The sequence below is a fragment of the Eleutherodactylus coqui genome, chromosome 4, assembly GCF_035609145.1.
Source record: "Eleutherodactylus coqui strain aEleCoq1 chromosome 4, aEleCoq1.hap1, whole genome shotgun sequence".
Taxonomy (NCBI): domain Eukaryota; kingdom Metazoa; phylum Chordata; class Amphibia; order Anura; family Eleutherodactylidae; genus Eleutherodactylus; species Eleutherodactylus coqui.
Window position 1 is genome coordinate 62,830,057 of NC_089840.1, and position 23,930 is coordinate 62,853,986.

The window sequence follows — 23,930 nt, forward strand, 5'->3', positions numbered from 1 at the left end:
ACACACCATGATTAACGCTCAAAAGATGGCTTTTGAGTAGAGATGAGCGAGCACACTCGGTAAGGGCAGTTACTCGAGCGAGCCTCGCTCATCTCGAGTAACTGCCTCTTCTCCGAGTGCACCCATAAAAACTACAGCTCGTTACACAAAAAACAAGCCCTTACAGAGCTGTCTCGATGGAAAAATAAAAAAGGCATTGGACTTTGAATCTAGCAATTTAGAAAAAAAAAATTTCAAAAAAAGGGGGGTTTTATTGCAGAAAAGAGAAATACCCCCCCCCAAATTTTGGTATTGTAATCATACCAACGCACAGAAAACAATTATTGTAATTTATGCTGCATGATTAACGTTGTGAAGAAAAGCAATGGCAGAATTGATGTGTTTTTCTCTCCCTATCATAAAAAATGTAATAAAAGTTTTACAATATAGTGTTATGTACCCAAAAATAGGACCAATAAAAACTACAGTTCGCCATGCAAAAAAAAAAACAAGCCCTCATACGGCCATGTTGACGGAAAAATAAAAAAATAATGGCTTCTGAAAAGTTGAGATGAGAATCCCCCAGAAATCCTTATGCCCAAAATAGGCCATGTCCTTAAGGGGTTAATAAAGCTCATCTAAAAAGATGCTAGTTTTTAACCCTTTCCACTTTAGTTTCCCTGCTACCTGCACACTCCCCTGTTCTTATTTTGGGTGGGAAAGCGCATTGTGGATTCCTTGGAATTACTCCACAGAAACGCATGAAACGGTCGTGATGATTTTATTAGCTTTTTTTTAAATTAATTTCTAATCCTGTGTCGCCCTCGTCTGACATTAGAATTTCCTCCCAAAGCTGGGATGAGGGGCGACGCATGTTTCTAACAGTATGCAGAACCCCACACCGACATTGGAGCGCTGGCCTGCATACTGTAGCATACATATGCAGAGCAGCTTCTGATATCGGAGAGCTGGCCTGCATACTAGAAATCTGTCGGCACGCGTCCAACGTCGGAGCTACGTAGGGAAGTCTTAATGTCGGACGAGGGTAGATGCTGGGTTGGCAAGGGTTAAGGTAAATCAGTGGGAACTCTTGCAGGAGTTCGAGGCGTGTTCAGAATTGCACGCTGTATCCCAGTAATGGCACCTCCCGGCCTGTTTAGCTAAGACTCATGTCCGTGTCCCTTTGTTGCATAACTGTACAATAGCATTGAGCGAGGTCTGCTTCTCCTTCAGTCAGGTTGGGAGGCGCCATAATTAGAATGCGCCTTGGATGCCAAACCTTTCCATAGAAGAATTTATAGAATGACAGAATCACTTTATCATTATAAAGATTGACTTTACACGATTATATATTTTATATATATATTTTTTTTGTATTCCAGTACACAAAAAGCCATTGCAAGAAAATGAAATTGCAGCAATCACACATGGGGCACTGCAGGGATTAGCTTATTTGCATTCTCATAATTTAATCCATAGGTAAGTACATAATTGAATGCGTTTGATTTTCTCCATTCCAGTTTACAGGAATTAAAAATAAGTGTCACCGCCAACTACGGTTATGTACTTTAAGTTTATTTAGCTGTAGTTGTGTACTGTGCATATTATGTCAGACCACCTAAAATCTCTAATATCTCTAAAGCAGGAATGTACAACCTTTTCTGGTCTGAAGGCCACACTGTCCTATTGAACCACTCCCAAGGGCCGCAACAAAACTTAAAATGGGTATTACTATCTGAGATGTTTTATGGTACAACCCGTATGTGGCAGTCCAGCATTTCACAATTTCCATAAACTAGAGCCACATTTATAGATGGCTATCTCTGGCTCATATACTCATTTTGGGAGAGCCAAATAGGGAACATGCCTTACACAGATGAGCATTTCTGTATCCATATAGTTGGGGGTTAATCAGAGCCTCTAGATCGGGCAAACTCGTAGGCTGTTGAAGTTGGCGTCCCAGATACTTCCATAAATGTTGTATTGGCGATAAATCGTGTGACCGGGCAGCCACAGAAATGTTGCAATGTTGTGGGGTCATTCCTATGATACCCTAACTGCCTGTGGTCAAGCGTTATTCTGATGAACAGTGCCCCAAAAGCCATGCCATGAGGGGCAACCCACGTGGCTGCAAGATGTCATGAACATATCGCTGTGCTGTCGTTGTCCTTCATAGCACGTCTAGGGGTGACCGGCTCTGATGGCTCCCCAGACCATCACAAGACCGGAGTGAACCGCTTACCCCCTAGGTCTCAAGACATGAACACGGCTGTCGTCCGTGCCCAAACTAAATGAGTGGATTCGTTGCTGAAGACAACCCGGTTCCACTCCGTAGCAGTCCAGTTTTGTCGTTCACCACACCACTGCAAATGGAGGTGATGGTGGGTGACAAAGGCAGTACACAGAATGGGTGGTGCTGTGAGACCAAACGTCCTTCAGCCGAGCTCCTGGAAATGTTTCCGACAGACACAGGTCTACAACAATGCTGCCACTTGTCTCTAGATGGCGGACAACGACACAGTCGGAGTTGCTCATGCTTGCAGATGATCATACGATCCTCTCAACTGGTGGTCTGTTGATGGCGTTCTGAGCCCAGGCGCCTTCTATGTATGCCCCCATCCTTTAGCCCCAACACCTCCTAACATTCTGGTCAGAACAGCCCAGGTGGCAGCAATTCATGGATTCGACCATCCAGGTTCTCGCATTCCAATAATGCCCTCCTTTCAAACTCTGGTAGCTGGGTGACATCTCTTGGATTGCGTCGTAAAAGCGTTTAGTGATCAACAACTGAAAAAAGAGGTCCACTACTCACAAGGAGCCTCTGAGGACCTGTTTATAGGCCGAAGGTGGACCCACTTTTAGGGCCTCAGGTGGCAAGACCGTTCATCTAATCACATCAAAACTGCCTGAGATGTAACTACATGCTGGGTTTTGCAATGAAACGACAACTTCTTGGTGCCTTTTTTTTTTTTTTTTTTTTTTTTTTTTTTTTTTTTTTTAGGTGTAAAGAATGAATGTGGATTAAATAAAGCTGATTATTTTGAACCTGAGGCTGTCTGCCCATGGGCGTTGCGATATCCCGCGGCAGATCGCCGCCCCAGGAGCCGGCAGACTGATCTTCGCGGTGAGCCTATTTAACAGGCTGACCGCAGAGAATTGCAGGAATTTGCAGCATGCTACGAATTGCCGGCCGCGAGTGGAGAATCGCAATGACTTTCCCCTCGTGGACGGGGATGTGGCGCTTTCCATAGCAATGCTATGGAAAGCTTCAGACAGCGTGATTCGCCGGTGATTTACCACCAGCGGAATCACGCCCGTGGACAGGAGCCCTAAAGCTTGAGGCTGCACTACTACTGAAACACCCGTAGGACAGTATTTCCACTTCTCATTTTTGTTCAGAGCAGTTGTCAAGGATATATTATGTAAATATATACAGATAGAGCCAGGGTTACAAAAACAATCATGAAAATGCCTCTATTAATAGAAAAGTGCCAAACCATCATGGAACTGGGTATATAAAAAAAAGCCTACGCTCGGGGGTTTCACATACTGATGGTGTTCTTAGTCATAGCTGCTATAACTAAGTACGCGATCACCGTCTGAAACGCATTAATGTGTTTTATTGTATGTACCCGGTTCCATGGTGGTCGGTCACTTAACTTCTGTACTAAAAGAACACATTTGATACTTTTAGCTCCTTCCCATGGGGCATGTGTCTTTATGTGTGTTGTATGCCCTTGCGAGGTGCGATGTCCGTGCGCTGTACAGGGGAGAGGTGGCAACTATCTGTGAGATTCTGCGTATGCAATACAAAATTAACATAAATTGGCATCAATACAAACCCCTAAGGGCTTCTTTACATCGGCGTATGCCGTAATTTTTCAATGTTCGTTTTTCTTGTAGGAGGGTCCGGTTTCCATCACAGCGCTCAGCATATTACCGGAAAAATAACACGGCATGCATTGTGGACAGAATCTGCAATGGAAGCCCCTGAGGCCGGCTTCACACAGGCGATAAAATCAGGCAACATTTGTGATTTAGGAGATACATAAATCTTGTACAAATATGAACCCCGTTCTTTTGAATGGGGTCATACACAAGAACAATGTTTTCCTGCATGGCACCATGATGCAGGAAACAAATCGCGGCATGTTCTGACTTGTACGTGCTCTCATATCTCATCGGCCATTGTTTTCAATGGGGCTGGCGGCAGCATCGCTCACGTGTTGCGATGTGAGGTCTCCCATTGACAACAATGCTGTGGCGAAAGTTCCCTGCAACCCCAAAGTGATGCAAGGCTGAATGGGGATTTCACTTGGACGGTGAGCACAATATGGGGTTGGGATTTACGGCCCCATATCACGCTCGCCCGTGTGAAATTAGACTTTGGGTAAACGAAGAAGTAGAAACTGTTCTCAGGAAGAATGTTTTTCATCTGAACTCCACTGAATGTAGTACAACGTGGTAACATTTAGGACATGCAGTCCTTCCTCATGCTTGGTATAGGGATAGTCGGCTGGAACAAACCCTATAATTAAGGCTGATACCTGATTGTAAAAGAAGACCCAAAATTAATAATGGCAACATTGGCTGATTTCTCACCTATGTAACACTTTGTTTTCCATAGAGATATAAAGGCAGGAAACATCCTTCTCACAGAGCCGGGCCAGGTGAAACTTGCTGACTTTGGGTCTGCATCGATAGCCTCTCCTGCCAATTCATTTGTGGGGACACCATATTGGTAAGGGAGTAATGAAACGTATGGAATGTCTTTGTACTGATAGCTATGTTGTACTAAAATGCTGCAATGTTTTTGCTGCAAGAAGATTTTGTGTTGCTATAGAAACGGTAATGTTAGAATGCCAAATGTCTGAAATTACGGGGCTAGCGTTAGCTAATGCTCATTATTGTACAATTACATTTCAGGGGGTTAGTGACAGTATGACTGGTTTTGGGTATAAATGTTTTAGCTTATTTATGTGAAATTATAATTTTATGGTTTTATTAAAGGGGTTCTGACACACAAAAAAAAAATTTTTACTCACCTTGCCTGGCCAGGACCCATCGCCAGGCATGTCCCCTCCGTCTGGCATCTTCTTCTGTGGCTTGTAGAAGCAGAGCAGGAGCGGTCAAAATGACCGCTTCCTGCTCAGCTCCGTCAGTCACTTCCGAGGTGAACGGACGGGCTGCCCACAGCAAGCATGTCACAAGCAGTGCTTGCTGTGGGCGGCCCGTCCGTCCTGACTGAACTCCGAGATTCTGCGCGTGCGCAGTGGAGACGCAGCCCGTCCTGACTCCTGTCAGAGGGCACCTCTCCACTGCGCATGCGCACGATCCCGGAGCGGCTCGGCTCGTGGAGGAAGAAGCAGAAGAACAGCGCCTGCCGGGAGATGACCCCGCCGATGTCGACAACAACAGGAGACAAGGTATGTATCATGTTTTTATGCTTTAACAGCCATTAAATCGTGGGTTCCCTGTGTCCATTAGGCAGACCAGGGAACAATGGCTGGTAAAGCATAAAAAAATTATTCATGTCAGAACCCCTTTAAGGAGTTGTGTCAGATGCAGTTTAACTATGTCGCTTCAGCATTTTGCAGAGTCGGCTCTTAATTGGTCATTTAATGACTTGAAAACTTTCACACAGTTGAACACACTTGGCAATGCAAAACTGGTGGTATGTGCAATTAGAAAATGGCTTAAGTGACGTTTCACGGTGGAGCAAGACTTTCAGGAAAAAGGAGCAGAACTTGCAATGATTTATACTATAACATTGTATTATGTGCTGTCCTTTTAGTATGCAAATAAGGGAGATGGAACAAAACCTCTGCAGCGCCACCTATCGGGAGGCAGTATTCCTGCAAGTCCATGTTACTCTTGTAACAATCCCCAAGCCTTGTAACAATGACTGGGGATTGTTACAAGGCTTGTATAAAGAGTCTAATGCTGCCCTCCAATAGGTGGTGCTGCAGAGGTTTTGTTCCATCTCCCTTATTTGCATATTACCCAGAGGAGCACTCACTCACCTTCTAGGTGCTCTCCCTAAGGAGTAAAGATAGCGTTCCTGACCCACGTCCTTTTGGTTTACATGTATGACTGCCAAGCAGTAGCTTCAGTGTGTCTGTTGTTGCTTGTGCTCAGTATATTATGTAACAACCTAACTTTGGTAAATGTGTTGCAGTTTCCAGATATTTTACAGACTAATCCTGTGGTGTTTCCCTTCTTCTTTAGGATGGCCCCAGAAGTAATCTTAGCCATGGATGAAGGACAGTATGATGGAAAAGTGGATGTTTGGTCTCTTGGGATCACTTGTATTGAATTAGGTAAACACTTATTGGATAAAAAATATTTCGATGGAGTTCATCTAGTCAAAATTATTTAAAGGGTTTTTCCTTTCTGATAGGATATGCCATCACTTTACCCCTGAGACAATTCCCCCCCCCCCCCCTTCCCCACCGCCACCACCAATCTTGGATCACTATTTTTTCTCTTTAAAGTGGCGTTTACGGCCACCTGACAGTACGGAAAACTGTATCAGACCATGTTCACTTGCCACTGACTGTGCAGGGGAACTGCAGCACAGCTCCATTCAAGGGCACCGCTGTGCAGCCCTCCCATTATCCACAGTCCAGTGGGCAAACTTCTTGCCAACGTATGTTCTGTTGCCAATAAGCCAAAAGCTGGGCAACCAGCTGGGCTATGGATTTAGTAACAGCAGTTGCTGTTCTGGCCACATTCAGCAAGAGCCCACAATGCAGCACTCCTCATCTGTCTCAATAATGAGGGGTGAGCCGTGCCTTAATTCAGCAAATTGTCTACCCAAAGATGGCATCCTTACAAAATTCAGATGCTGCAACATCTGACCGAGGATTACCCAGACCATCGGATAGAATTTGCACAATGCGTACTATAGCAAGCTCGGATAAACCTTTGTTTTCTCCATCAGGTGCTGTAAAGTGATGAAGCCGATTTGGCAAAAAGTTTGCAAACTGCACTGTGGGTAATGGGGGAGGCCTGTTTGGGTGGCACTGGTTAAAATTCTTGCTTTGGATAACACATATGCCTGTACAGAATTAAAAAAAAAATCACTGTTTTAACAAGGGACTGAATAGCGTTATGCCAACATGAAGCACACAATTGTTTTTCTGGTGAAATTCTCTACCAGTTTGATATTTCACACCCCTACCTACTGAAGTTGAATCCAAGATGGTGGCTTATGGCCTAACCGGTTTATGCCTTCCTCCACAGCTTGTGTCTGAAATTGGAATGATCTGCCAAACCGTTTTCATTCTATGTGGATGTCTTCTTTCTTTTAAGACCCCCCTGTATCTAAGCCTGCACTGCTGATTTGTGTAGTCAGATTGTATATTGTGGTCTTATTTACAAATTGCTTAAATGTTCTTGTTTGTGAAGCAGATTTGGCTTTGTGCCATGATCATCCTGATCTAGAAGGGTATAGCTGACCATACACATAAGATTGTCATCATTCAACAGTTGGAAAGTTGGGGGTCCCCTAGGTCCCCACATGGATGGAGTAGAGGATGCGTACGTGCACTGCTGCCCCTTTCATTTCAGTGGGAGCACTGGAGATCGTGGAGCGCACTTGTACTTGGCAATTTCCATCTTTCCCATTGAAACGAATGGAGCCACGTTCTTCACTCCTTTTCTGCATTGACCTTTGGAACCCCTATTTTTGGGATCAATGGGTTCTGAGCTGTTGGAACCCACTGATCATAAAGTTATCCCCTCTTCTGTGGATAAGGGATAACATGGCACAGCTCCTTTAAGCTAGTGGGCCAAGCAGCTGCCAGACACCTTTAGTGCTGCTCATGTCTGGGAAATGAGAGCTGGCAGTAGATCTTAGATGTCCAGTTAAGTGATTTGTCTTTAGGTTGCCCTTTCACTTTGTCATAAGGGCTATGACAGGCCATGACACAATCGGTGTGACCTTTCATTCACGTACTTGTGAAAGGAAATAAAATAAAGGCATTGATTACAGTTGTGGCAAGGATTGTAATACAGAGTTTTCAGGATTTATCATTTGGTTTGTTCTTTACAGCTGAAAGGAAACCTCCTTTGTTTAACATGAATGCAATGAGTGCCTTATACCACATAGCGCAGAATGACTCTCCTACACTTCAGTCTAGTGAATGGTGAGTATTACACATGCCTATTGTAATGTTACTTGTTCATGCTTTGCAAATGATGACAATGGCTGTTATTTAAAGGTCTGTTTCAGGGCAATTACTTGCAATATGTTAGAGTGTAATCGGTCATATATTACAAATGGACACAGTTTAACCTCATAGTGACTGAGCTTTTTTGTTTCTATTTTCCTCCCCCTTTCTTAAAAGATCTTAACTCCTTTATTCATCAACATAGCTGTATTTTTGATTTATTATTTAGATTCTTTTATTATAAATATAGCATGGTGGGGGTGGGATAAACTTTTTTTTAATTGGCAAAACTTTTTTTTTTTTTTTTATTCCCCCTAGGGGACAACAACTTGTGATGCTTTGATTGATGCATTACATCATTTTTCTATTGGGCAGGCAGTGTATCAAACCACCCCACGGACATGGCTTGATAGGCATTCTGCCATGACAGCCCCAGGTCCTTTCAGAAGGCAGTTGGCTGCCATGACACCCACACGGCTCCCTGCGATCTCATCGCCGGGGGCCGTACAGGACCCTTGAACATCATTTGGGGGATTTAAATGCCGCTGTCAGAATTATCAGCGGCATTTAAAGGGTTAACAGCCCCGATGAGCCACTGTTGCCGCCAAGTGTGATCTGTAAAAAAAACAGCCGACACCTGGGATAGTTCGCCCTACGATCTCCCTTCATACACGTCCTGCATCTGCAGGACGTAAAAACACTATAGGGCTGTCACTAAGGGGTTAAAAGTACTTTGCAAGGGGATAATCTTGTTATCTTGCTAGAGTGCATAAATAAGACAGAAGAAACTGAGTCCTACAGAATGTGAATTGTTTATCGGCGTCCCTAACGAAAGGGCTATGCTACATAAAAACAAGGGCCCTTTTATGTGAACGTACATTTGTAAAAACAGGTGCCAATCTAAAAAGATACGTTTTAGAAAAACCCAGATAGCTCCTTAATTGAAAAGTTTCTTTAAATAACTTACTGGTGGTCTGCAAATATACTTATATATATATATATATATATATATATAGTCTCCAAGTCTCCTGTCTAGTCATAGTTCTCAGCTATAAACTGCACAGTTCATTTTTGGAATCTGGCAGTAACCAGAATTAGGTTAATCACATGATACTTGGTAGACAACCTCAGTCACAGAACATGTGTGGCATTTTATTGTTCTTGGTTCTCCCAGTGGTCACCACCCAGTGACGTAGTCTCCACTGAACTATGATGGGTGTGCTGCCAGCAGGCCTTGCCTTTTCCTGGAAGTGTCGTAATCCTAATATGTCAGGATAATATAACCGTCATAGATCAGTGGGGACTACTTGACCGGGTGGGGCCTCCAGTACAACCAAGTGCTGCACTTGTAATTCTGACAGCTTGTTACTTTTCTTTGTAGAACACACAATATAGCATGGTGATATACAACAATATAGATTGCTCTTTTTCCACATATGTGCAGATGTCTCCCCAGGTAGTTATACTGCAAGTTAGATGGGATCAAATTCCTTTTTGTATTAAAGACATACGTTTATCACCTATCCATAGGTGAGACCCCCACCGATCCTGATATTGTGTGGGTCTCCTGTCTCCCACCCGCAGTAATGTCAGAATGAATGAAGCTATGGCCATTCATTTCATCACTGCTCCATTCATTTTAATGGGGCTGACTGAAATAGCTGAGTGCTTTGGGGTCTTCGGTACTCGCATTAAAAATGAATGGAGCCGCACCGTGCATGTGCTGCCATTGCTCCATTCTCTCTTTCCTGACTGGGTGGGGTGGGTTCAGCAAGCCCACAATAAGGAGGACAGGGAAAACAGACCCCCTGTTCTTGGGGACCGGTGGAGGTCTCAGCAGTGAGACCCCCACCTACCAAAGTTGTATCATCTATCCTGTGGATAGGTTATAAAAGTGCATCTTGGTACAACTCCTTTAAGTGTAAAAGTTACAAACAATGTAAAACCTACCCAGCATTCATAACTTCATCAGTTCTTAGGGAAGTACTGTAGTTTTCTTCATCCTTCTCAATGCTCTTAGTTTAAGCTGAGAACAATGATCTACAATGGTATTTTGAGACTTCAGTTTATGCCAAGTATTAGGAATTGTGATTCACTGAAAAAGAAACTGCATCTGTGACGGTGTGTTTTCTTATTCCTACCTCAGGACTGACTACTTTCGAAACTTTATAGATTCATGTCTCCAGAAAATCCCTCAAGATCGACCTACATCAGATGAGCTGCTTAAGGTCAGTGCTTATTTTCCTTGTACTTTGAAGAGAATCCTGGCAATCTCCAAATAGTCTAAATGACCTTTATTGCTGTATTAGCTTAGAAAATCCAATCACGGGTTTCCTAGTTTGTTATATTTCTACTATGCGCATTCAGAGACTATTGTGGTGCACCAAAAAAAACCTTTTGTTGCTGCGCATCGGCCAGAACCAAGTAATGCCTCCGGAGTGATGTCATGACTTCTTCCCTGACGCATGAGACCGTGTCAGCACATGCCATGTCATTGGGAGATGGGCACTGACGTAAACGCATAATCTGCTGGTGTTGAGGTTTCGTTGGTCGGGAGGAAGTTGGCTTCCCCAGCTGGCCAATCAACAGTTATTATTTTGTATACCAGCCCCTCCTCTTAGAGGTCATAGGTTATTCACCCCCAAGGTGGACTTTTGGTCCAGTCTGTGCTGTCCTTGTGTCATTATGCTTATTAGATAGGTCAATGGTGTCTTTACTTTTTGATTAGTTTAGTAACATCTGCTTCCTAGTACTTCTGTCACAATTGTTATTTATGTCAATCTCACCCCCTCTCATCGCCAGGTAGCAGTCTAGCTTGCCCCCAGGTTTTAGACGTGGGGTTGCCCTTATCAGTGGAGTCTTGCTTTTAGGTTTCCTTGTATTATTATGATGGGGTGAGATTTTCCTTTCTAGTTACTAAAACTGTCCATAGAGCATTTCCTCCATTTTCAACCATTTTATAGGACAAGCTAGTATAGCACCCCACCGGCAGTAGTTAGGATAGGAGGTCCATATTTGATCAAGTAGGTCAGTATTTATTTGATCAACGGGATCTGAGTGGTACGAGCTGCAGTACTATATGTACAACTGCCCTTATGGAGACGCTGCTGTGTGTGAAGTGGCTATTGTGCAATGTGCTGATCATTGGGGAGGTAAGAGGTCAGACTTTCACCAGCCAAACATTAATGGTGTATATTAGGGATAGGTCATCTTTCATGCCTTCTATATACGTTGTAAGATTTGTTTGTAGTATCTGCACAAAGCTGAGACTGATTAATGATTTTTAAATTCGGGATAAAGTGAAAGTTTCATTATGTTGGGTATACCGACTTGGATTCGGTCGCATTCACCTTTAGTGTACTGTTACATGCATACCTCACTTTGAGGTCATTACGTGAGTGATTTAATATGCTTATAATATTGCAGCACATGTTTGTTTTGCGTGAGCGACCAGAAACAGTGTTAATTGACCTGATCCAGAGGACAAAGGATGCAGTCAGAGAGCTGGATAACCTACAGTACCGTAAAATGAAGAAGCTGCTTTTCCAGGAGGCCCATAATGGCCCTGCTGTGGACACCCAAGAGGAGGAGGAGGTATGATCATTCACTTGTGTTGCTTGCACTTAAGGCTATGTATATGTGATTTCACAATAAAGCACAACTCGCTTTTAGTATATAGTCATCCTTTCTATCAGATCATTGCTGGAGGCCGGAGTTCTGTAATCCTTGATGCTCACTTGTCATCACAATCGGCCAATTTTATCCTCGACCGTGGCTGCTGCTGTGGAAATGCAGTATTACCTAATGTCTGTTGAAATGAATGGATGACTAAGTCTGCCAGTGCAAAGCAGCTCCTTCTAGAGGCTTTCTAATCTGGCTAATTGAATGGGGGTCACAAGTGAGAACTGTCCTCTGAAGCAGCCATATGTCCCATTTGGGCCATATCGGTAGAGGCTGTCCGAATTTCACGCATCATTTTCGAGCTCTGTGTTGATGTGTGCTAAGTTCTCTAGTTCTCTACAAACTATATTTACTGTGTGAAAGATGGTGTCTATGCAGACAAGGATCTTTTGAAAAACATCCAAATTGTAGAATTGGTAATTTCTTTTTCTCTTTCTTTTAGGAACAAGATCATGGAGTTGGTAGAACAGGAACTGTAAACAGCATTGGTAGTAATCAGTCTATCCCAAGCATGTCTATTAGTGCCAGTAGCCAAAGTAGTAGTGTGAATAGTCTTCCAGATGCCTCAGATGACAAGAGTGAATTGGACATGATGGAAGGAGATCACACTGTAATGTCAAACAGTTCTGTCATTCATTTGAAACCAGTAAGTTTTCTTTCTTTATTACATTATACACCGATACATGGCCTTTTTTTCATCAGTCATTTTTTATGGCAGTGTTCTTGGACTACTGGCAATAAGATAGATCTTTGTTTTTACCCACCAAGTTGAAAGTTTGCAGAATTAGCTTTTTTTCTGATTGGCCAAAAACATTTTATATCTCGTTGACCCTGAATGCTGGCCTTTCTTTTATGAACTAAAGTTTCTTCTGTGTGGCACATGAATTCTAGAAAATGTTCTTAAGATAGCTTTTATGTAAATCTTACAATCAATCGCTTGGATGCTTCTTTATACCACTTATTTCACCCATTAAAGTTAATGGGGAGTAGTATAGAGGATAGGATGTGCTGCAATATTGAAAAGAAAATGGCAGCTTGCCATGAAACCCACATGGCTTTGTACCACGCATTGTAAATGGATCGGTTAAAAATTCCATTCACTGCAATGTAAGATCTTGCTGCTGTGTATCTTTACAAGCAGATATCTTGGTCGTGTCAACATAGCGTGAGCTTCATGGAACCCAAGGCTTACGAAATCCCTGTAGCTTTGTATTATGGAATCGTAGGCACTCTGGTTCCGGAGAGATTCTCTCTTTAGGGGAGTCTACCTCCATAATATGGCACCGGATGTAGGATACTACGATTCCTTATGAATCTGCCTTATTCCACCCTAGATGCAGTAGGACACAGATGAGGTACGGTCCCAAAGATATCTATGGGTGCGGGGTTATAATTTAGATGTTCTATTAAGCCATAAAACACACATGCACACGAGCTGCTTATACTCATTATGGTGGGCTTTAATATATATAATAACTTTATATTTTAATTTTCAGGAGGAAGAAAATTTCCCAGAGGAATCTGAATCCAGAACGCGGCCATCAGAACCACAGTCTCCACCCCAGGTTTCCCGCCACAAATCCCACTATCGGAACCGAGAGCACTTTGCCACCATACGCACTGCCTCGCTGGTATGTTTTCTTTTGCTATTGTTGTAAATTATTTATTTATTTCTACTTGTTTGTTACGTTATCAAATTTGCAAGAAATCATTGGCCTTTACAGCTGGACAGCGGTACATGCATTGGAATTGTGTACGTTGTGACTGATGGATGTGTTTAATAACGGATCCAACTGTTTAAAGCACACACTTATGGCTGTCATAGGATGCTGTAATATGTGTAAACAATATAGCAGTATAGTAGTCTTTTTTTCTCCTCTCTTTGGAAAACCGCTGCAGCATTGGTGACGGTTTTTCACACTGTTTTGAGCCAAAGTCAGAAGTCGATCCAGCAGGAAGTCTTCCTTCCTTTTTATATTTCCTATTTCTTTTGAATCAACTTTTAATTTTGTCTGAAGAAAACTGTATTTAAATACTGCAGTGGTGTGTTTTTGTTTTTTTTTGTTTTTTTTTTAAATGCTGTTTAAATCCAACTGAATATTTGAATATGTGAATACCGTTTTACCTGTTGCTTTTTGGGATATTATGGAGTATTATGAGAGATGTTCATTTAAAGAATTGTTCCCATCTTTTAGGGTCCTGGCTTATAGGCCAGACCCCTGGGACCCCACCAGTCCTGAGAGTGAAGGAGCTGTGTGTGTGGCGAAGACTCGTTCACACCAACGTTCAGCCTTTCTATCTGTTCAATTTTTAGAGCAGAGGCACAGAATATAACGTTTGGGGGGTTTTTTTCCCTCTTGATTTCAAGGGGTTTAAAAAAAAATGAGAAAACTAAAGGAAAGATTTTAGTTTGCTTCTATTCAGTTAGGTTTCCGTTCCTTAACAGAACTAATGGCGCAGTCTGTAGTGGCGGTCCATTTAAAATGGAAACAAAGAGCTTTCAGTTTTTCCTTGTGTATGTGTGTTTTTTTTGTTTTTTTTAAGCCATTGAAATCAATGGGGGAAAAAAGGAATCATTTAATTATATTTTAATTCCATTCGTTTCAAAAAAGCGGATCAGAGGAATGGAAAGCCTTAAAATGCAGAATGAACACTGGTGTGAACAATCTCTAATTTTGTTCTCGTCCCATTCCCTCCCACCCTTCCCTTGCACTGCGGTGCGCTGACCACCTAGTAAATGGGGAGCTGCAGCACGGGCCCTGTTTAAGTGAATGGGGATGTGCTGTAGTTCCCTACTCAGCTCGGTTATTAGTGGCTTAACTGTACAGGGAAAATTGCAATTGGATTAGAACTGGATTCAGAACGGAGCTACAGCTGTGCCCCCTTCATTCTGAAAATGTTTCATAAAACGATGGCATATCCTGTGAGAGATGCCATTACTTTATACGCTGGAATCCCCCTGTAAGCAGTATTCATTGTGGGAGTTAGGCTGCATCCATGGGCAACTTTATCACGCGATTTTGTCGTTATGTGACAGTGCTACAAATCGCCTGTATGTAGAGCCCATGCTTTCATATGGGTTCTTCCAAATGAGCGATGTTTTGTAGCCTGCGAAATTGCATGACTACAGAATCGTGGCATGCTCTATACAGTTGCAATTTGCAATTTTTTGTAGCCCATGTTTCCCTATGGAGCTTTCCTTTCTGTTGCATCGCACGAAAATGCGGTTTTCATGCAGTGCGATGCAACTTGGACAGTAGAAAATCCTATTGTCAAAGCCCTAAAATAAATAAAATAACCCTACAAGCGCTGTCTGACTCCGCTGCATCTTCTTCTCGGTCCCCGGCACTGTTCTTCCTCATCTCTTCTGGCCTCATGGAAGCGCTGCCTCTGATTGGCTGTGTGCTGTGATGCTTAGCCAATCAGAGCCAGCGCTCAATGAATGGCTGTGATTGGTTCATCGTGCGTTTTTGTAGTGCCATAAAACCTTGGTATCGCCGCGAGAAAACGCATTGATTATCGCATGGACCATGATGCGATATCAGTGCGATTTTCTCGCGTTGCCCGTGTGGATGTGGCCTTAGGAAAATAAAAATGTGAAATCATCACATGAGAAGATGCCACTTTCTTTTTAGAGCTTTATTTTTAAATAGAGAAGAATTCATATAGTACGTCAAGGAACTGATAATGACGTCGCTTGAATAAATCTGCTCTTTTGGTAGATTCTAACAGAGTTCCTGTTTATCATCTTTCCAGGTGACGAGGCAAATCCAGGAACATGAGCAAGACTCAGAGCTGCGGGAGCAGATGTCTGGCTACAAGCGCATGAGGCGGCAACATCAAAAGCAATTGATGGCATTAGAGAACAAGCTGAAGGCGGAGATGGATGAGCATCGGCTCCGGCTTGACAAGGACCTAGAGACTCAGCGCAACAACTTTGCAGCGGAAATGGAAAAACTTATAAAGAAACACCAAGCAGCCATGGATAAAGAGGTGGGGCTGCCATAATATTAGTCTGTCTTTGTCATGTAGACTTATTGCTGATGGCTAAAACAAAGTCAGTGATGCTTGCTTGGCTACACGGTCACTCCGTTCTAACAACCAGCAGGAGTTACATCACTTAGACCCCAGCAAATATCCAACTTCTAGCTGAGGGGTCTAAATGACTTCAATTCCACTGTTTAACCATTTAGCTGTTGTGCTCAATAGGTACTGAAACACCTAAGCGGATTTACAGAAAGAGGGGTTGCTGATGGGTTGCCAGGGGACCTTAAAACCGCTCCAGATATGTAATTTACATATGGTTTTGCCAGCTTCTGCGATACATAATACGCTGTAATATAGGACTCTTGCAGTGTATTATTGAAACACTCAAGGGATTGTAAGGTGAAAGCTATAACTGGCATTGCTACAACAAAATGGCCATATGTACCTCAGTGTTACCAAAGAAAAGCTGAAAAAGTCAACTGCTCTAGCAAAACATATAAAGCACCATGAATACATCCAGGCTCCGTTCAATGAGACGCCACAACAATAATTTAATATTTTTTTTTGTACAAAACATGGTAAAAAAATGAATTTACATTTGGTATCTCTGTGCTCATAATGATCAGAATAAAGTTGTTAGGCCATTTATACTGCAAATCCCAAAAAACAGTGGAGGAATTGCTTTTTTTTTTCTTCTCCCATATCCCATGGATAACGTTATTCAGAACATTATATGACCCCGGAATAGTGTGATTAAAATAATACAGCATATCCTCCAGAAAAACATAGCCCAGTCTGAGTGTTAGGAACAATGTTCTTAATGGGTTATTAGATCTGGTCTTGTGATGTGACCATAAGAAGGCTGTGAGTAAAAGTAAAATTTGCGTTGGTTTAATTCAAATTTTCATTCAATAGCTGAAGCTTATGGCTAATGAAGAGAAGAAATTTCAGCAACACATCCAGGCACAGCAAAAGAAAGAACTGAATAGCTTTTTGGAGTCACAGAAGAGGGAATACAAATTGCGAAAGGAACAATTAAAAGAGGTACAATATATACATCCTATATAATATAACTGAGCTCTAAACAGAATGCAGTCTGTCTTGTCATGATGTGGAAGCAGGAGATTTTATACTCTATACAAGGCAGAGTGCAGACGGATTGGGTAAGAAAGCGCCTTGTATAAGTCATAAGGTAGCATGCTTAAAGATCTGGTTCTAAGAGCCTCTTATATTGCATGTAATAGAAAGCTACAGTTCATGTATAGAGATGCTCTTTGCCATCTGTTAACAATTTTCCTTGTGTTTTACTTGAATCCATGACTGAGACTATGTTCACGGCTGCAGTAGGAACCTCGTTTCGGAGACTACATCAGAGATCTGGCATGTAATGCCGGGCAAAAAGTCCTGCATGAACTGAAATGGAGCAGGTCTCGTTATAGTCAAGGGGGTCTGTTTGGAGCTGTTTTGTTCCGTCCCGTCATAAGGTGGATACATTCGGCCAGGGGATTCCCCTTTCCTGCTCCCATAATGGAGCAGGAAAACTGAAGCTCCGGATACAAATGTCAACATAGCCTGAGCTGTGGATAGTCAAAAAGACATTGACAAACTGTAGTAAATTCAGAGAAGAGCTACCAAGATGGTGAGCGGTCTGCAAATCATGTCCTATGAGGAACGGTTAAAGGATCTAAGAATGTTAAGCTTGCAAAAAAGAAGGCTGAGAGGAGACTTAATAGCCGTCTACAAATATCTGAAGGGCTGTCACAGTGCAGAGGGATCAGCCCTATTCTCATTTGTACAAGGAAAGACTAGAAGCAACGGGATGAAACTGAAAGGGAGGAGACACAGATTAGATATTAGAAAAAACCTTCTGACAGTGAGGGTGATCCATGAGTGGAACAGGTTACCATAGGAGGTGGTGAGTTCTCCTTCAATGGAGGCTGAGCAGACATCTGTCTGGGATGATTTAGTGAATCCTGCACTGAGCAGGGGGTTGGACCTGATGACCCTGGAGGTCCCTTCTAACGCTACCATTCTATGATTCAATCTACATGCAGAATTGACCCAGTTCCACCGGACAAATTCATATGCAGATTCTTACTTAAAGGGGTTGTCCCGCGGCAGCAAGTGGGTCTATACACTTCTGTATGGCCATATTAATGCACTTTGTAATGTACATTGTGCATTAATTATGAGCCATACAGAAGTTATCAAAAGTTATTCACTTACCTGTTCCGTTGCTGGCGTCCTCGTCTCCATGGTTGCCGTCTAATGGCCAAATTAGACGCGCTTGCGCAGTCCGGGTCTTCTGCTTTTCTCAATGGGGCTCTGTGTAGCTCCGCCCCGTCACGTGCCGATTCCAGCCAATCAGGAGGCTGGAATCGGCAATGGACCGCACAGAAGCCCTGCGGTCCACGGAGGGAGAAGATGCCGGCGGCCATCTTCACCGGGTAAGTAAGAAGTCACCGGAACGCGGGGATTCAGGTAAGCGCTGTCCGGTGTTCTTTTTTTAACCCCTGCATCGGGGTTGTCTCGCGCCGAACGGGGGGGGGGGGGGGGGGGGTTTGAAAAAAAAAAACCCGTTTCGGCGCGGGACAACCCCTTTAAGTTTGACTTGTCACTTCCTGACCATGTGGCGAATTACCATTAAAAGCAATGAGACCCTTTTGAAAGCAGAATCTGCTATGTGAACAAGACCCAAGTGTGGAAGTAACCATGTTTAGTTGATCTATTCCATCTCTACCAAACAGATCAAGTGAAGGTGTGGTTGTAGTAGCTCTGAACCTCTGAAGACATCTACAAAGCGTTTTCCAGTATTTTACTACTGATGGCTTATTTATGTGTGCGAGTAACTCCTGGCACTGACATATCAGCTGGCTGAAGTCGCTGTGTCATTTCACCTTTGTTTACCAGACACAGCATTGCACGTTCTGTTGTGGCTGTCCATGGTATTACAGCTCAGTCCCATTCTTTTAAAGGGTACTTGGCTGTGCAGAGCTGTAGTACCAGACACTGCCACTAGAAAATACAAATCGTGCCTGTTAAACCATGCAGGAGGCACCGCACTTGATGGAGTACCTGAACAACTTCAGCTAGCAGATTGCTGCAGTTCGTCCTCTTATCAGTATCAAAGTCCCAGAAAAGCAAACTAAAAAGGTATTCCGCAGACACTGCCCCCTTTTTTTATGTTCAGAAACTGCGGGTCTGACATACGGGACCACTGAATGAACTGCTGAATCACTGATCCCACTTGAGTAAATTAAGCTCTGGCTGCACATGCGCAATGCTGCTGCTTATTTTTCATTGGGTCTAACAGAAATAGCTGAGCTAAACTGTTCATTAACCTTTACAGTCTTTTCTGTCGAAGTGCCTAGTGCTTTGACAGCAAGAATTTCACAGCATGCTGCGCTGGCCTTGTCATCAGAGGTGATGGAAAGCCCCAACGCACATGTGGAAAGAGCCTAACACATTGTTTTCTGATGGTTTTATGTTTGTTTTGATATTTGCCACATTCTTACAATTTTCTTTGATGTAAAGCAATGCTCACTGTGCATGTCGAATGGAAAATTCATGATCAACAACCTACAATGTACAAGATTTGCCTCTGAAGTTTTTTTGCGCAGCTAATAAGAAATGACACATCTGTCTTCTGCATTTTTCCCCCATAGGAATTAAATGAAAACCAGAGTACTCCAAAGAAAGAGAAACAAGAGTGGCTGTCAAAACAGAAGGAGAATTTCCAGCATTACCAGGCTGAAGAAGAAGCCAATCTCCTGCGCCGTCAAAGGCAATACCTAGAGCTGGAATGCCGCCGTTTCAAGAGGCGGATGTTACTTAGTAGACATAACCTTGAGCAGGATTTAGTCAGAGAGGTATGTTATCGACTGTACTGCTCGTTGGGAGTTATAATACACTACCTAGAATCTAGTAATGCACATGTCCATTTACCCCAACCGGTACTCTGACATTTTCCTCTATCAATCTCCAGTGGTCAGAACAAATTGTTTTACTGAAAGACTTAAAACAGTCATTACCCATTGTGTTTTCTGGAGAGAATTCGCATTGTTTCTTGACCGTCTTAAAAAGAACTATAGATGAACTGCAAACCCTAATAGTCATAGATGTCTGTGGACTACCTGTATACCCCATGCTTAAGGCTAATGAAATCTTAGAATTTTCACAGCCGTGCAAGCCAAATCGTATAGGTATATGTGCCGTAATATCCGGTTTGCCGATCTATGAGAATAATGCTAGTTATACATTTGTTCGCTGTTTTTGTGGTCCTGGTATATTGAGCTTTGTGGAAAAGACATATTGCAGAGTTTTTTGGTAAAACTAAAGAATGAAAAGAACTTTTATTCAAACTTTTAACATTACACTGCAAAACACAATTTTTGTAACAGATATGCGGCTTATAGTAACCTTGGTGCGCTGAATTCAAATAGAAGCTTTTTTTTTTTCCTGCCACGTAAGGTTTTCCAATTCTGGGGAATAATGTAATCCAATTGCCGTTGTATTGTATTTTTTGGAAATATACCTATACAATTAATCCAGTCGGCTCACCATTAACCTTGCTGAATAACAATAAGTGACTACGCAACTATTTTGCAATCGCTGTTACACACCTTGTGCTGACTGAACACTATAAGGGTAGGTTTATGTAACATATAGGGTATGTTTCCACTGTAGTAAACGCTGCGGATCATCCACCAGTAAGTTGTAATTAATGAACTGTGGTTTACAGGTCATTGGTTAGACTAAACGAAAGAATCAAAATCCTAAAACAAAAATACATATTTGGTATCACTGCGTCTGTAAAAATCCGATCTCTCAAAGTAACACATTATTTACCCCGCTTGGTGAAAGTCGTTCGGGAAACTGTCTCCAAGAAAAAATGCAATAAAAAGTTATTAAAAACTCGTATGTATTCCAAAATGGTACTACGGCAAACTACAGGATGTCCTGCAAAAAGTTAGGCCTTGCACAACTACGTGGACTATGGTGGCCGAAAATAATTAGAAAAAAAATTAAATGTCTTTGATAAAAATCCAAGTAGTACAGCAAAAAAAAAAACTAAATAAGTTTGGTATTGTAGTAATTGTACTGCATCATAGAATAAAGTTATGTCATTTTTGTTGCAGTTTGTAGGCCGTAGAAACAAGACGCACCAAAAGATGGCGGAACTTTGTGTTTTGTTTTTTTTTATTTTACTCCAGTTAGAATTGTTAAACGTTTTTCCAGTACATTATGATACATTAACCCTTTCCAATCCACTGTCTGACCTGTGAAGACATTATGATTTAAGGCTGTACAGCTCAGATGTTGGAAAACATCCGGCAGGGTTCTCTTATTGTATACTGCCAGCCTCTCTGCTATCGGAGCCTATCCAGTGTGTCACCTGATGCAGTACTGGCTTTAGCCAGCAGATAGCGTCGTTTTATAACAGAAAAAGAGTAATCGCCCTAGGAAATCCAGGGTACAAATTGAATTGGAAAGGGTTAACTAGCACCATTGAAAAATACAACTCGTCCCGCAAAAAACAACAAGCCTTCATAGTTAAGTTGATGGATAAATAAAGGAGTTACGCTTTTCTTTCCTTTTTTTTTTTTCTTTTGTCAAACGAAAAAAGCTTGGTCACGAAGGGGTTAAACAACTTGAAAATGAGACGCGCCGCTATTATCCTGTTTTACCAGTGCAATCAGCAGGTTTTAATTTTACAGAAACATATCAATTACTTTCGGTTGTGAAAATTTTTTAAAAATTGGTTTCACAGTCTTGTGGGAAATCTCACTCCTTTGTAATGTTTTACTAAGTTTTTACTTATGCTACGTCTTTTCTTTGCTAGGAGCTAAATAAGCGACAGACACAAAAGGATCTGGAACACGCCATGCTCCTACGGCAGCACGAGTCCATGCAAGAATTAGAGTTTCGCCATCTCAATACTATCCAAAGGATGAGATGTGAGCTTATAAAGTTACAGCACCAAACTGAACTCACCAACCAACTGGAGTATAATAAACGAAGAGAGCGGGAATTAAGACGCAAACATGTCATGGAGGTCCGACAACAACCTAAAAGCCTCAAGGTAAAGGCTGCGACCGCTTAGAAATTCAGGGCCAGCATGCTTGTATGAAGAGAGCAAACTGAGAGCGACGATCTCTTTACCGGCTTGTAGTGTTTGCAGCGTGTTTAAAAATGACAATGCCAAATTATATTCATAAGAAAATAAGCTCTTCTAAGCTAAAGTGTGCCGCTCGTTATAGAATCTGCCAGGGGGATGGTTAATTGTCCAGATTTTCTTTCTTTATGTGAAGTCAGACTATGGATCCAAATGCTTTTTCTGGAATGTATGCAGGTTATGCTGTAAAGGTCTGATTGGTGGGGCTCCCAGCTCTGGAATTTACTGAGACCATAGCGGTTGTGCCCTTTCAAAACTCCAAAAAGTATAAGGCCGGGCTCACACGACTGGGTTGGATTCTGTATGCAGGAGGCCTGCAGCAGATTGTGGCTGTGAGCCCGACTGGTGATCCTGCATATACAACACTTGTATTGCGGATGACCGCGGAGGCTCACAGGCAGTCATGTGCAGTACAGTTTATTCTTGTTTGTATTTTCCACACCGTTGCTTAGCGATGACACGGGTACCCACCACACACATGCAATGTTGACATCAATGAAGGCCATCTGCGCAGATTCTGTGGAAAATAAAGCAGGCCGCGATTTTTCTTCTGCTCACGGAATATGCAATTCGTATCCGCGAGTGTGAAGGAAATATCAGAAATACATGCCTTTCAATGCCTGCATTTTGCTGCGGAAAGTCTGCGCAAACGCTGATCGCGGAATCCGCCATTCAAATCCAGTCGTGTGAGACCGGCTTAAATTAAGAGTGCCCCGCTCACATCACCACTTCTTAATCATCTAGGATCCGGCCACCTCACCTAGCGGAGCGCAGTTAGATAACCCCTGTTCAGATAAGTAGGGATCTCACCTCTGCGACTCCTATCGGATATTTGGGGTCTATTCTCTATTTGGCATAAACGTCTCGGGTAGGAATACCTCTTTTTAAATGTGTGGATTTCTGACTGAAAAGTTTATGTGGTAGGTAATCCGCCCCGGTCAATGTTTTAGAAAGGGTTTTCCGGGGCTTTAAAAAAAAAATTCACAAGCTTAGAGTTGTGTAAAATAAAAAACAAAAACCTAATTGCTTGCTGCAGCCGTTCACTTTCAGCACTGCAGCCCCACTACCTGACGATCAGAACACAGAAGGAGCGGCCTGGTGGTCAGGTGACTACTCAGCCAATCACTGGCATCAGCATTGAGTCTTCCATGGCCACTGCAGCCTCTGATTGACAGAGCTGTTACATGCACAGTGGACGACACGTGACCGCCGGGCAGCTCCTTCTAGGTTCCGAGCGGTCAGCGGGCCTCCGTGCTCAACAGGGGCTGAAGCATTTTCACCTTTATGTAAATGGCACTGCCATGGGTGACATCTCTAAACACTTGTGTCTTAGCAAGAGGTTAATATTTAGTATGCACTGCAGCCAGTACTAGTAAAGAGTGGATGTAATAGTATGTTTTTAATATTTAATCATCTTGTCTAAGAGGGTTGCCATTTTTTTTTTTTGCACAGTCTAAAGAGCTCCAGATCAAGAAGCAGTTCCAGGATACTTGCAAGATCCAGACGCGGCAGTATAAAGCTTTGCGAAATCACCTTTTGGAGACGACACCAAAGAACGAACACAAAGCTGTTCTCAAGCGGCTGAAAGAAGAGCAAACCCGTAAACTGGCAATATTAGCCGAGCAGTATGACCATAGCATTAACGAGATGCTATCTACGCAAGCAGTAAGTGCATGCAAAGGCTTTAAGGCTTTTTAAAATGTATATGGTCAGCGCCGGTCCTCAGACTAAAGGATGGGCATAGTGGTATCTTCTGCTTGCGGGAACGCAGAGCACCCTGATTTGAAGCAAACCACTGACTGGGTTCTCCTCTGTCTGCTTGTCCATTTTCAGGGGACTAGTGGCTCCGCATTATTAGTTTTAGAACGGTCTGTGAGCTTCTAGTGTTCTTCGTCAGCACTATTAGGCACTGATACATTTGTGTGCTATGTAAT

General features: G+C 42.7%; 1 protein-coding gene across 2 annotated transcripts in view; it reads left to right on the forward strand.

Annotated features, from left to right (window-relative positions):
* TAOK1 (TAO kinase 1) overlaps positions 1–23,930 on the forward strand; it is a 123,558-nt gene that overhangs the window by 84,059 nt on the left and 15,569 nt on the right. For both annotated transcript variants that reach the window (XM_066599579.1, XM_066599580.1), the window contains exons 7-19: positions 1,362–1,458; positions 4,607–4,720; positions 6,208–6,299; positions 8,036–8,129; positions 10,300–10,381; positions 11,580–11,747; positions 12,277–12,480; positions 13,331–13,465; positions 15,591–15,827; positions 16,737–16,865; positions 19,487–19,690; positions 21,664–21,903; positions 23,449–23,661. In XM_066599579.1, coding sequence (XP_066455676.1) covers positions 1,362–1,458; positions 4,607–4,720; positions 6,208–6,299; positions 8,036–8,129; positions 10,300–10,381; positions 11,580–11,747; positions 12,277–12,480; positions 13,331–13,465; positions 15,591–15,827; positions 16,737–16,865; positions 19,487–19,690; positions 21,664–21,903; positions 23,449–23,661 — 2,009 coding nt within the window. The remainder of the gene's footprint in view (positions 1–1,361; positions 1,459–4,606; positions 4,721–6,207; positions 6,300–8,035; positions 8,130–10,299; positions 10,382–11,579; positions 11,748–12,276; positions 12,481–13,330; positions 13,466–15,590; positions 15,828–16,736; positions 16,866–19,486; positions 19,691–21,663; positions 21,904–23,448; positions 23,662–23,930) is intronic.